This window comes from Triturus cristatus, chromosome 4_1 (genome assembly GCF_964204655.1).
Source record: "Triturus cristatus chromosome 4_1, aTriCri1.1, whole genome shotgun sequence".
Classification (NCBI taxonomy): Eukaryota; Metazoa; Chordata; class Amphibia; order Caudata; family Salamandridae; genus Triturus; species Triturus cristatus.
In genome coordinates this window covers 616,672,461-616,687,434 of record NC_140585.1, presented here as the reverse complement: position 1 = coordinate 616,687,434, position 14,974 = coordinate 616,672,461, and the positions used below count along the sequence as shown (strand labels likewise).

The 14,974-nt window shown below is 44.1% G+C and overlaps 1 protein-coding gene across 1 annotated transcript in view; it reads left to right on the top strand.

Annotated features, from left to right (window-relative positions):
- PTPRQ (protein tyrosine phosphatase receptor type Q) overlaps positions 1–14,974 on the top strand; it is a 1,724,016-nt gene that overhangs the window by 795,631 nt on the left and 913,411 nt on the right. The window contains exons 29-30 of the mRNA XM_085652983.1: positions 10,747–10,908; positions 11,015–11,194. Of these exons, the coding sequence (XP_085509109.1) occupies positions 10,747–10,908; positions 11,015–11,194 (342 nt within the window). The remainder of the gene's footprint in view (positions 1–10,746; positions 10,909–11,014; positions 11,195–14,974) is intronic.

Genomic DNA, 14,974 nt, shown 5'->3' with positions numbered 1-14,974 from the left:
GTAGATACCTTTACTACCACCCTCCAACAGTGCACTCCATCTCTCATTAGCCCCTCCCCCTCACGACCTCCTCCTCAGACTCCCTCACTACCACCCTCCAGCAGTGCCCCTCATCTCTCCGTATCTCCCACCCTGCCCCCATGACCTCCTCCTCGGATTCCCTCACTACCACCCTCCACCAGTGCCCCTCATCGCTCCATAGCCTCTCCCCATATTGACCTCCTCCTCGGATTCCCTCATTGCCACCCTCCACCAGTGCCCCTCATCCCTCCATAGCCCTTCCCTCAATGAGCTCCTTCTCAGATTCCCTCACTACCACCCTCCACCAGTGCACCTCATCTCTCCGTATCCACCATCCTCCCCCCATGACCTCCTCCTCGGTTTTCCTGATTGCCATGCTCCACCAGTGTGCCTCATCGCTCCATAGCCTCTCCCCCTATTAACCTCCTCCTCAGACTCCCTCACTACCACCCTCCAACAGTGCACTTCATCTTTATGTAGCCCCCCCATGACCTCCTCCTTGGATTCCCTCATTGCCACCCTCCACCAGCGCCCCTCATCGCTCCATAGCCTCTCCCCCCTATTGACCCTCTCCTCAGATTCCCTCATTGCCACCCTCCAACAGGTTCCTTCATCTCTCTGTAGCCCCTCCCCAATGAGCTCCTCCTAGGATTCCCTCACTGCCACCCTCCAACAGTGCCCCTCATCTCTCCATAGCCCCGCCCCTTCATGACCTCCTCCTTAGACTCCCTCACTACCACCCTCCACCAGTGCCCCTTATCTCTCCATAGCCTTTCCCCCTCATCACTTCCTCCTCAGACTCCCTCAATCCACCCTCCAACAGTGCACTTCATCTTTCCGTAGCCCCCCCATGACCTCCTCCTTGGATTCCCTCACTGCCATCCTCCAACAGTGTTCTTCATCTCTCTGTAGCCCCTCTCTCATATCCGAATTAATTTGTTGTATAGCGCTACTCATAGTGTAGGGTGTCACAGTACTTACATCATGCACACATTATGCAGAGACAATGAATCCTACAACTATGTAAATCAGCCTATGGGGAATGTCACATAAGCCAATGAGGATTACAAGGTGTAGGAATCACATGTCATCCATACTGGTGGGCAGTATGTTTTAAGAGGGTTTGGTCTGGAGACGCACAAACGCAGGATTTAAAGCATACCTCAGTGGTTACGGGGTTGGCTTTACTGATTAAAATGTATATTTGACAAAACAAACTCTTTAGAGCAACATTAGAGTAATGAAAGACTGGGAAAATTCTAACTATATTGCAACCCAAAAAAAAATATGTTCTAATTATACCATTCAGATTTGTATGCAGCTCTTTGATGTCAGTTCATAGGTCACTGTCCTATTTTAGGATTGTCTTTACTGCAAGTAACCCACTGAGCTATCCACATAAAATAGTTTATCTGCATTTAAAAATTACGAACATACAAAATATTGCTCTCCAGCAGGATCATTAATCGCCAGAGTTATCTGGACATTTTAGTAGTTGTGTCTTGCATCCGTCATGATAACGACACAATGATATAAATTAAATATACCCGGCATACACAAAGTATGTGTCTTGCTGGGCCCTCACAGATTTTTAAAACATTAACTAATATACACACATCCTCCAAGCATAAACGAAGTATGTATCTACCTGGGTCTGTGCAGATTTAAAAAGACAGAACAATAGCCACAGCTACGTTCAAACTTTGTCACAGCCGGATCTGATAAACAGCTGAAGGGGTCTGGAAAGGTGAATCGGGATCAACAAACTCCTTTTCTCCAGCTCTGAAAAGAAGGATGTATCCACGCAGCAGGACGGTACGCACAGATTACAGGTACCAAAGAGGATTTCTCCTGTTCTGTGTCCCTGTACCAGCACCAGTGGGCGGGACACAACCCACCTTTCTAAAAGGAGATGCGTGATTGGGGGTGCCTGTGAGAAAGAGCCCAGGCCCAATCACGCAGCTCCTAGAAAAATAGCGTTCAGAGGAACATTTTAAATTGCAGTGGCCATTTTCTGTTGGCCTTCCTGACGTCACTGCGAGGGCCACGGTTCATGTTTGGGTGGGCCAGGCTCATGTTTGGGTGGGCCTGGCCCACCCGGCCCACCCGCTAGAACCGGGCCTGGGTACAGAGCTATTTGGGGTGGCAAGAGTACTTAGGGGCATATTATCAAGACAGGCGATAAGATAACATTATCGCCGCTTTAGTGGCAGAAAACTGCCGCTAAAACTGCGCTAATGGGCTTGATAATATGCTCTATGGAATTCCAATTGAAGCCCATGTTAGACGTCCTTCACATCTAACATGGGCTTCAATTGGAATTCCATAGAGCATATTATCAAGCCCATTATCGCCGTTTTAGCGGCAGTTTTCTGCCGCTAAAGCGGCGATAATTTTATCGCCTTGCTTGATAATATGCCCCAAAGTTTGTTAATGAGTCAAGTGGGGTACTGCTGTGCTGAGAAGGAGTTAATCTGAACATTTTTGGATGAAGTGAACTAAATACACTTTTTTGGGGAAAGAAATAATCTTTGAATTATGTTCCCTTCAAGTACTTCAACTCAAAGTTGAAGGGTGTGAAAGAACACTCAATCATTCGTGCTGTAGACAAAGGCACACGATTTATGTGAGCGTTTCATCCTTTCCCGAGCGAGATGCAAGGCCGCCTCCTTGATGTGGGACGCATCCCGAGTGGGTCGCCCTGCAGAAGCGTGGCCTCCTATTGCAATGAAATGTGACCTACACCTGGCGTCTTTGCTGCGTTGCTGTGTAAAGATGACACCTTTCTATGCAATGTCCTGAGCCAGCGGAGGCCAAGGGCCACCAGCACGTCCTCATCTGAATAAACAGATATAAATCACATCTTTTTGTGCTCTGTACATTCTCCCATTTGCCTCGCTTTGCCGCTGGAGCCTGGCGTCTAATGAGTGTGGAAATGGGAAGCCGAGGCGCCGGGCCACCGTGCAGGCTGCTGTCCGGGCAAACATTTGACAAACCCACCGGCCACCCACCTATCATCACCGTATTTGACTTTTTTCCAGATTGGAGGTTGTTCTTGTAGCCCGTCTCATGACAGCCTGGTGATTTATGCACAATGTATCTTCAGTGCTATGCAGAACATGTTAGAGCCATCACGTTATCCTTTGTTTCTCCCCCCCCCCCTGCACCCACCCATGGTTCTAGACATGGGGTTTATCAGAAGATAAATAATCCTCGTTGGATCTTTTTTTTAAATTAATCATTTAATACAATACGAGAAAAAACTGGAATTGTTACTATGTTTAATTCCCAGTCAATCGACAGCGTCATCTGAAAATGTGCCACTGCAGGCGGCTGGAAAACATTGATTTGCCACTTAGTTTCAGCCACATTTTATGAGATAGCCAATAATATTTATTTTGTGTTTTGATAATAAATGGAGCTGTAAAATGGTATTTATCCCCCTTTATTTAACTGATAATCCTGCGCTCATGGGGGCATATCAACAATGGCTTTATCTCTGCTTCTTTGGCTTTAAAAGCCAAAAAAGCAGAGGTAAAACTAGCGACCTATCAACAACAGGGTGCTAACATGCAAATTGGCATGTTAGCACCCTTTTACTCTACGCTTCCCCTTGCATCTCTAATGAGATGCAAAGGGGGCGTTCCAGAGTAAAATAATAGGAGAAATGTCGCTAAGCGACATTTCTCCTATTATCAAGAATATCGCTAACCCTATTAGCGACAAAAAAAGTAGCGCTAACCTCAGTTAACGCTGCTTTTTTATGTCTGGTATTTTTCTGACTTAGCCATGATATCCCATGGAAGGAGGATATCATGGCTAAGTTTGTCTGCCCCTATCAATAATCTAACGTGAGATTATCGCTGGGTTTCCAGCGATAATCTCACGTTAGCCACTTAGCGTGAGGATTTTTATCGCTATTGAGATAAGCGTTGCTAATAGCATGCTATCTCAGCGATAAAATCCACGCTAGCCGGCGATAATTATCCTAGCGCTAAATGCGCTTAGCGATAATTATCGCCGGTTGTTGTTGATATGCCCCATACTTTGGTACCTGTCACGCTTTAGCTAATTAAGGGGCATATTAACAAGGGCTTTATCTCCGCTTTTTTGGCTTTAACCCCTTCGACGCGCATGACGGAGCGGTTCCGTCATGCACGTCGATTGCGCTGTGCTCATGACGGAACCGCTCCGTCATGGCCCCGCCCGCGCACAGAACCTTCAGCGCGGCGCGGTAATCCGCGCCGCGCTGAAGGGGTTAAATGCCAAAGAAGCGGAGATAAAAATATCGCCCCATCAACAACAGCGTGCTAACATGCAAAATTGCATGTTAGCACCCTTTTTCACTACGCTTCCCTTTGCATCCCTAATGAGATGCAAAGTGGGCGTTCCAGAGCAAAATAATAGGAGAAATGTCGCTAAGCGACATTTCTCCTATTATCAATCTTCACGCTAACCATCTTAGAGGCAAAAAAAGCAGCGCTAACCGCGGTTAACGCTGCTTTTTTACGTCTGCTAATTTTCAGATTTAGCCATGTAATTCAATGGGAGGTGGATTACATGGCTAAATCCACCATGGGCTATCAACAAGGATATCCCTATCCTTGTAGTTTTATCGCTGCATTACCAGCGATAACCTCCCAAAATGCCACTATCGCTGGATTTTTTACCGCCTAGGCGGTTAGCATTGCTAATAACGTGAAAACCAGGCGATATTATCCAGCGATAGCGGGGGTTAAAAAAATTAACGCTACGCGCCCTTAGCGTTAATTTTCCCTGTTCCTTGTTAATATGCCCCTAAGTAACCAAATATATTAAAACAGTACACCCACAGGTAAATATTACCATTATATACAAATATTTGTTAACCTATTTAGGGAAATATAATGCAGGATTTTTTTTTAACTCTTCGTAAAGGCTATCTGTTTAACTGTTGGCATAGAATTAATGAAGGACAGCATGGAAAGTCACTCACAAGAAGCACAATTTTCTGTATTTTCCACTTCTAAAAGTAAATACAGACAGGAAACACATTATTTTCTTTCTGTATTTATATGTGAAAATAAGTAAAAATTGAAAACAGGGAGCTTTAATCGCTATGCATTGTACTATTTCTCTATGTACCTTTTAAGCTTAAAAAATAAAACCTTTTTCAAATAAAGACAGACTTGTCTTGATCTTTCTGAAGGGCAAGTAATTGTTGGGTGACCTCAAAGCCAGCACTGTGGAGGTAATAACTGCTGATTTATGGTTCTGCTATGTACTGGTTTCTTGATCTTTGAAAACTACATATTCCTGTAGTTGGGAAAGTATGGCAAAGAGGGTGCTCGTTTGAGTTGAGGTCTGGGTCTTTCCATTTTGTGAAGACAATCCAGATGCCCTGTTTGACAATTGGCACCACTTTCTGTTTGATGCACATGGCGTGAAGGGACAAAAGAAACTCAGAAATAGAGTTGAAGAAAAAATGAAATTAAATAAATACTTCATAGCTGAACTGGATTTAGAACCCTCCATTCATAAGGTTTTTGGTTTTTGATGAAGACTCTAAATGCCTCTGGGTCACGTGTAGCACTTTCTTAATCCTTTACATTCCAGTTGTTTTTGCCTCTCTTCGCGTGGACATCTTGCGGACTCATTTCTGAGAGTTTGATGCTTTTGTATGTTTTCTATAGTTTCAAATATTGCGGTGAAAGGGTAACCTAAGTGCTCAACAATATCCCATTCTTTCATAAGTATGAGAGGTGTAATCAATACATTTAAACTGAACAGGAATGCCTGCATTAAGCAAAAGGTACATGCTGTAGACTGCTAGAGGTCCTTTCTGAGCCTGAGATTTTGTTTCCTATCTAGCTACGGAATATTTAAAACTCTTGAGAGTTTGGAGACCGGTTTTATACTAATCAATATAACATAGCGATTTGGAGTAGGGAGCTTGTCTTATAGTCATCTTCTGCAGTTGAATGTATAGAGCCATCTCTATTATAGTCTCAAGTGCCATTGCATGGAAAGAATCAGAGCTCTACCCCTTGTACTAAATGTGAAGAGAGGTGGTCAACAGCATACTTAAAATAATTTGGCTATTAGGAAACATCCCCATCTGGGATGACAAGACAGGGGTCCCATATTGTTTTTTTGGGAACCGAATGTATGAGAGCCGACTCAGTAAACAGATGTTTGTTGGACATAAGAGACTATACTTTTTGTTATGATAGAAGAACCACTTATTTGGAACCTGGATACTTAATGGCATTGAAATATGTTAGTAGGGTAATTTGTAGTATCTGTGTCAAACTGAGTTGTCTAGGAATGTTATGTTGATTTAATTTGTAACACGCTCGAATCACCCCTAGGGGGTATCTCGATACATCCAAGAGACAAGTTAACAACAAGAGCAGCTAGATCAGAACAAGATTGTCTTAAATACTTTCCTAAAACGAGAGTGATCGGAACAGATTCGAATATATGCATGAAAATTATCAGTAAATAACTTTGATTTAAATTGTGATGAATGTTGTCAAATTGTCCTTATGTTATGTTTTATATGCAACATTGTTCCTGTTCTTTAAAAATCAACATTGCTTTGCAGTGGGATGCCAAATGTATTCCTTATGACAATAAAAGGTATCTGGCAATGCAGCTACATATTAAGAACTCTTATTCTTCCATTGAGTGAGGAGACCGAGTTGAGATTTCCAAGTTAGCACACTTTTTGGAATTAACATTTTAATGTAATCCTTCCAGGATAAGAAATTGAGCTTGCTGACAGGCTATATTGTTTCCACAATATTTAATAGCTGCTGACACACCACTGATATTCCTAATACTGTGTAATCCTTTTTCCCTGTCGGTAATGACCACATAGTGGCTGAAATAAGTAAGGTGATAGAAGCCTACAGGAAGGTTATCAACAGGGTGTTATTCTCTTGGCTTGAAGAGATTGGTCCAGCATTGGTCATGATGCGCGGGCCCTTCCATCAAGTTCAGAGGTGGCTCTGACAAAAAACCCACTAAAAAGGACCGAAGGATGCAGACAGGCCCAGCTTTTGATCCTGTTATCATTTACCACTCCAATCTCTACTGGTGTCTGTCAGATCATTTAGTGACTTAGGCTTGAACATGTTGGGATCTTAAGCAGCTTTCAAGATCCTTAGACACTGGATAGAATCGTTTTGCAGTCTGGCTCGCAATGCTGGTTGTTTGTCAACGTATTGACTCCCGAAATATCGACCTACAGATATTATGGCCATAACGTTGAAATTAAACATATTGGCAAACTATGTGTATTTTTACTGTTATTAACTCTGCTTTGAACGTACTGTTGAGTGAATATTTATGTTCACAAAATATCTGCAGCTCGAGATTTCAACAATATTATTGTGATAAAGCTTGTCCATGTAGATGGTATGCAGACCAGATTTCTTGATCAGTCACACACAGTCAGGCCATATCTGGCCTAAATCTTCCCCACCCACATATATCATGTTGTAAACATGCTTTATAATGGCAGTCACACACTGAAATCTGTGAAAACATATGGATCAGAAATCATTTAATATCATTAAAGTTTGATAGAAGACACAGTGGGGCAGATTTACAAGCCCCCTGCGAGACATTTACGCCGCCGTTGCGTCACTTCTGTGACGCAGCGGCGGTGTAAACCATGCGCCATGTTGCGCCTTATTTACAACGTGACGTATCTAGGGAGATGCGTCACGTTGTAAAGCCCTGTGCTACATTAAACCTGCGTCAGGTTTAATGTATGCAGGGTGGGCGTTCCGTCGGAAAAAGCCTCGGAAAAGTGACGCAGTGAAATCTGCAAGATTTCACTGAGTCACATTTCCGACGCTGCTGCGTCAAAACCCTGTGCCTGCTTGAAGCAGGCGTAAGGCATGACGCAGCATGTTCGGTATGGGCAGCCACTGAGCATTGCTGGAGTTGCGTCGTGCTTGCGAAACGACTCCAGCAATGCGCCGCCCTTATGCCATCAGATGCGTCACGCATCTGTTTATCCTTGCGCCACGATGCGCTGCATTGTAAATGCAGCGCATCTGTGGTGGCGCAAGGGTAAACTTGCGTGACGCATCTTTCCTGGCGCATCCCTGCTGATTTGCAGGGATGCGCCAGGAAACATAAATCTGCCCCAGTGTACTTAGTGAAGGTGGGCAAGTCAATGAAAGCTCGAGCCAGATGCCTGGGTCTGGCTCAGCTCGAGGTCATTTTGAACCTTCGAACCCAAAATGAGTCAAGCTTTCTCTTGGCTTCTGCCTGCAACCCACGAGCTACCTTGATGCACAGAGAATTTAACACACAACAGTGATCGCTGACGAAAAAGGAGAGAACTACTTTTTCTTGATTATCACATATAAGAGCACCTTCAAATATGTGAGTTCAGGTTGTGAGCTGTACAAAATCCTCTTGTATTTCGTAGGCCGTAGTTTTGCTCTATGCATGATAAGAATCTAGGCCACGTACAAAGTACACCTGACAAATTGCCTTTTAGTTCTCCACTGGGATTGTTGTAGTTGCTGGGGGTCGGGGGTGGGGAGCATGAATATATCCAAGTTGATGTTTAAAACCTATTACTGTCACCATTACTAAATGACTGTTAATGCTGTAATATAATCTGATGAGGTGAAACACTTCTGTATGTTAAAGAAATACATTTTGTTTAACTTTAAATAGATTTTATGATAGGTTTACAATTATATATGTTGCTTGATTTACATGTCGCATATTTTCAAGGCTCAGCTTATGGATGGGCTCCTAGAGCCAAGCCGATCCTTTAACTCGACTCTGGGTCAGCTCTCCCTGTTCATTTTTGCCTCTTCCACCTACAAGGCCCGATTCACAGAACTAACTTAAGACAAAATCCTAAACTTACTACCATTTTCGTATTCACAGAAGGCACTTACTCATTTTGGTATTCACAGAAGACACTTACTCATTTCGGTATTCACAGAAGTTAGGAGTCCTAACTTTAGGACTCCTAAATGCCTTCTGTGAATACGGAAAGTCTTAAAATTAGGATTTTTCTCAGTTTAGGAGTCCTAAAGTTAGGACTCCTAACTTTAGTACTACTAAACTGAGAAAAATCCTAATTGTAAGGCTTTTGGTATTCACAGAAGGCATTTAGGAGTCCTAAAGTTAAGAGTCCTAACTTTACTACAACTAAATTAAGAAAAATCCTAATTTTAAGACTTTTGTTATTCACAGAAGGCATTTGGGAGTCCTAAAGTTAGGAGTCCTAACTATACTACTACTAAACTGAGAAAAATCCTAATTCTAAGGCTTTCGGTATTCACAGAAGGCATTTAGTAGTCCTAAAGTTAGGACTCCTAACTTCTGTGAATACCGAAATGAGTAAGTGCCTTCTGTGAATACCAAAATTAGTAAGTGCCTTCTGTGAATACCAAAATGGTAGTAAGTTTAGGATTTTGTCTTAAGTTAGTTCTGTGAATCGGGCCCCTAGTGTTTACAACTCACTTCACTCATCACACCTACTCGTTAGATGTTACCTACCGGCTGCTTTAGCAAGTAGTTGTCCTCACGTATTGTGAACAGTGCTACACATTGAGTGGACTTTGGGTCAGCCTCTTACTTGTGATTGCATGGCTGTCTTGTCTATCACACTTCCAGTCTCCTAATTTGTTGACTTCCTCACTTTTCATGATGAGCTGTCTTCACCTTGAAGAACTGACACTGAATCCCTTTTCTTTGGGGCTACCGCTCCTTACTCTGGATCCACAGCGTACTCTGATACTCCCACAACATTTGCAGCACATTCCTCCTGCTGCTTCTCTTTCCCTGGTTGCACTTCTGAAGAGAAAGTCCTTTGTGGATTCTGATGATGACAATGTATAGACTTCTGATGAGGAGTCCATACGTTTCAATAAATGATATAGGATATTAATAGCAGAAACCAAAGGATATTTTCATTATGCCCCCTCTCCCCCCAGGTTTTCCAGACTGTTCTATTTTCTACAATAAAATCTCCAACAAAATGATCCTCAACCCTTCTGTGTATGGCATAGGTTATTAACCTTTAATGTGTTTTTGGAAATTTAACAAAGACCCTCTATTTTACTGACTTTTGATAGCCAAGGTCATTACATTGTCATATTGCTCCTCTCCACATATATTTTTTTTATTTTAAAAATTGCCCACAAAGCGATGGATTGTTTCTGGAATTCAATAATAAATGCCCCTAATTTACAGAAAGATTTTTCCTTGTGCATCTGCAGAATTGTTTTTGTTTTCTGCCCGGGTCTGTCATGTCCTGAAATGGGACCGGCCAAGGAAAAATGCACTTCCAGGGCCCCAAAATTAAACAGGCCTTTCAGCATTCACAAACCTGCGGCCCTGTGGCAGATGGACCACTGGTCAAAGGTTTCCAGGAGCAGGGCCAGGGTAACCTGCGGGCAGAGCGGAACAGGAGAGGCACTATTTTACAGTAGTCGGCAGCTTTGCCAAGGCTCAATTGGGGTGACAACCTGCCTAATTAATGCCCAAAAGGGTTGGTCTCATTTGTAAATGGCCATAGTAATAACATACATTTAAGAAATCCCTTTTAAGTGATTGTCAGTTTAGATTTGTGTGTATGAGGTAAAAAAAATAGTAGAGACAAACCACATTGTTAAATTATTAACATGCACAAAAATACAATTAGTTTTGAGTGGCACATTACATTGAACTAAACCGCATATTTTGTGTATTTGTGTTTTGCAGTGGCTGAAGGTATCCAGTACGGCCTTAATATTTCAGCTGAGCAGCTGTCCTATGTTGTAAAGAAACTCGTGGCATTCACTGAATACACAATCAGCGTGTCTGCTTTTACCATCATTGGAGAGGGACCACCCAGCAACATCACAGTTCGAACTCGAGAGCAAGGTAACATTTTCCAGCATGCGAATATATTGCACGCTAGCAAGTTTTTTTCAGATATTTTAAAAACTTCCCATCCTGTACTGATTGTCTTTCGCTTATTCTTTTAAAGTCCCAAGTTCGGTTGAGAAGATAAACTATGAAAACATCAGCTCAACCTCCGTCCTGCTGTTTTGGGAGCCACCTCTGAGACCAAATGGAATGATCACCCACTACACAATCTACGCCATGGAGGTGGAAAGCAAGCGCTCCTTCCGGATGGTGACGCGCAACAACAGCTACATCATAACAGGTAACGTGGGGAAGCGATGAACCAGAGCCCCTCGTTTACATTTCTCAGAGATACAAGTATCTTTGGGGTACAGTTAACTATGAAAAATTGTTCACGCTGTTCTACATGTTCTGCTTAAGGAATTGTTTGAATCTAAGATTTAAATTTTAATTGCACAATTTACCTTTCTCTACTAACATAATAATAACACTGTTTCATAAAGTGTTTTCACCTATTAGTGTTATTTGTACTTGGCTGAGCCATAGTGTTAGCATGTGTAACCACACCATGGTAGGGATGATACCACCATGGTGGACTCAGCCTTGTAAAGGGAGTTCTTAATAATGTGGTCCTTGATATAGACAAGGATCCAGTTCTAAAAATATTTTGGGTATACCCTTGGATTTTTCCTTTATTGATTGGGTAACACAGATATGATTAAAAAGAGGCTGCCGAATGGACAGTTATTGATATATAATGTATCTTCTATCTACTCATTTTAATACTTCTATGCACAAATAACCAGCATGTTTTGGCCTTTCCTTGCCCATATGGGTCAAACAGACTTCATCAGGGCTATGCTAAGCGTTCCATGTCTAAGCACACTCAAACCATGCTACTCAAGAGGCAACAGCTCTCATACCTCTGTGCCATTTTCATGATAGAAAGCCTGTAAAAATAATGAACCTTTTTGTGTAAATGCAAAGTATATGTATGTAAAGGCAGCAAACCATTTTTTTGTCAACATCACCAATACCGTGCCAAATGTGCTAACCATCGTGAGCATAACACACTACAAAAAGATGCTCATTGAAAGCGAGTGTTAATGCATATATAGCAATCTATATTCATTCTCAGTACTAATTTAACCCTAATCTGGGTTAGTGAGGTACCATGGTCGTGGCGAGGGTGCACTTCCCTGTAGCTACACACCGAATAAATCTGCGTTGCTATCACCCTTTTTTTACAGAATTTTATGTAGCGCGAACTTGACCCAAATCGGGTATCAGAGCACTTTACATGAGGACACATTCATTTTTAGGTCTCGCCTGAGACAGCGCTTTAGCGCTGTTCTGGCGAGACTTATAGTAAGCACTTTTGGAAGTGCAAACGAGTGCTTTCAGGCCGCCAACTACTGTGCATGTGTGCCGGGCGCGCGCACCATTTGGCAGCCTGAAAGCACTCGTCTTTCACTTTCGCCTGTCACACAGCCGCGCTTTGAAGTGTGATCGCGATTGCGATCGCTTACATTTCGCGGGCGCTTTGATGTTTTCAGTGAGCCGCGCGGCCACTGAGGACATCAAAGCGCCCGTGAACACCATTTGCCACCCCCACCTCTTCAGCCAACTTACTCGCCATGTCTGCTCTGGATTCTTGTGCCTCTTTTTGAAACTCAGGAGCAGTAACATTGTCGTGGTGTCACTAGGGCTTCAAGTGGATGCTTTTTCAATATTATATACAAGCCACAGTTACTGCTAATTTATCTTATGCAACTAACAACGATTGACAAAGCCAATAGTCCTAACTTGTTTTTTTTGCATTTGTCAGATTTTAATTTTTAAACAGCTGTTTCCATTTCCCGTTTTGTTTCCCTTCCAAACTGCTTGTGTTTGTCGCTTTCTTGTGTGCTCTTTGTTTTTTTTTCACTTCGTTAGTCTAGCACTCGTTTAAACCGCTGCTCCTGTATGTGTCCTTCGATACCATCTTTGCACACTAACAGCTGGTGCACTGCATCATTATTGCGCGTTTCACGTAACATTAAGGGTACAAAATCCCTCTATGCAACCTAACCGTACACAAACAGAGCATAGGACCATAACACAAATCAGGGCGCGTGGGGCTCCGGCAGTGCTCGTCACCTCACAGCTCTCTCTGAGAGCCCAAACGAGCCGCAGCCATGTCGGACCAGAGCCCCTTGGGTAGGTGTGGCGTGTTTCCCGTCCTTATGGGTGTTGCAGCACTACAAAATAAATGTACATGCACCTGCCCCAGAGTAGTGGTTTCCGCATGCACTTTATGCGACGTGTCTTCTCTGGGTGATTATCTGTCGTGAAAAAAACCAGTTTTCCACGAACGGTCTGCAGTACCACACAGCAACCACTCACCATTATTTGATATGCTTAGGCATCCAGCCAATTTCTCCATCACTACGAATGCTCCAGCAAGAGTGGCAATTTGAAAGCGAATCTGATAATCTACAACCCCTTCCTAGCATCGAGGCATTCGTCCTAAAATAACAGTGACTGACAGATAACAGGTGGTCAGCCCAAGTACGTGTTCTCAGTCACCTGAGGCGAGGTTAAACACTGGGTTCGCTGGCGTGTAACCCAAAAGGGGTGATTTGGCAGAGTAGATGGTGCTGATCCACTACCACAACAAGAATGCTGAACACTTGGTACATAGTTTACAAGGCAGCAACCACGGAAGCCAGTCGTAACATAAACTGAGGAGTTACTTGCTACAGGCAAACTAAACCAATAACGGGGATCTTGAACACGTTTTGAAAGGAGTTGGTAATCCATAACCTTGTGAGTAACATAAAACTGCTCGTGGGCTAAGACATGCACACGAGTAAGCCATTCGAGCCAGGGAGATCAGAACACCAGTGTGCAACGGAGACGCCTGGGGGTTGCGTTGTTCGTACCACCCTTCCCCCACTGGGGGTGAAAAACGCTCTTCTAGAGCCTCCGAGGGTCACGTTTCCCAAGCTGTTATGCAAGTTCTCCCAATCGAAACCCGACGAATGCAATGCTACACAACACTACACCATAGGTCCTCGCCAGGCCTGCGCTCGGGTTCTTTCCCGGCCAGGGTTTAACACATTTGGGCTGCATTCAGGGACTGGGGGGGGTGGAGTAATCCTAATGGGCCTCATCGGACATATGTTATTTACTTCCATATAACAATCAGGCGTTTGAGCTGCACGCCCCCACAGTCAGTGGTGCCACAAAATTCTTGCATTTCCCTCATAAAATGGAGCACCGGTGATCGTCGAGCTGTTCTGCTTATACAGTCGGTCGGCGGGTGTGCAGCGCTATGCTCCCTACTTCCTCGAGCGAACACTAAAGGCCGGTAACCCGTTCCTTTGTGAGAGAAAGACAAGTAGCCTTCTCAGCAGATGCCTGGGCCCGCCTCATCTGTTCCAGCGGCCTCACAAAGACCTACGCGGAAAAGACAGCGAGACGGACCTCCGACTACAAAGCCCGCCAGGCGCCTGGAGGGGGCCGGTGGACATTGATACAAAACCTACCCACTTCCTGCTCTCACAGCACAAACAGACAGCACACCTCACTCACACACAGGCACAATCACCACAGACGGACACTTCAGCCAGGCTGACTCGAAACTTAGAATGCGGGCGAAAAGTTCCAGGTACCGCGCATGCCCAGGCAGCTCTTGCCCTCCCAGGTCTCCTCCCGGCCCGGATGTGGAGCTGCTTTTAAAGAGGTGCAGGGCGCGTGGGGCTCTGGCAGTGCTCGTCACCTCACAACTCTCTCTGACAGCCCCACCGAGCCGCAGCCATGTTGGACCAGGCCCCCTTGGGTGGGTGTGGCGTGTTTCCCCTCTTGGGTGGGTTTGGCGTGTTTTCCGTCCTGGGTGGGTGTGGCGTGTTCCCCTCCTGGGTGGGTGTGGCGTATTTCCCCTCTCCGCCCACATTTTTAATTGGCTTGTGTCATTGTCCACTGTAGACTGTGGCTGTTCTTTGCTCAATAGGCTTAGTAGTCCCTCCTTAGTACCACCTTGTCTCAATTTGTAACTTCCCATGGTGACACCCCCTGTTAGGAGTGTTGTTACTTGGTA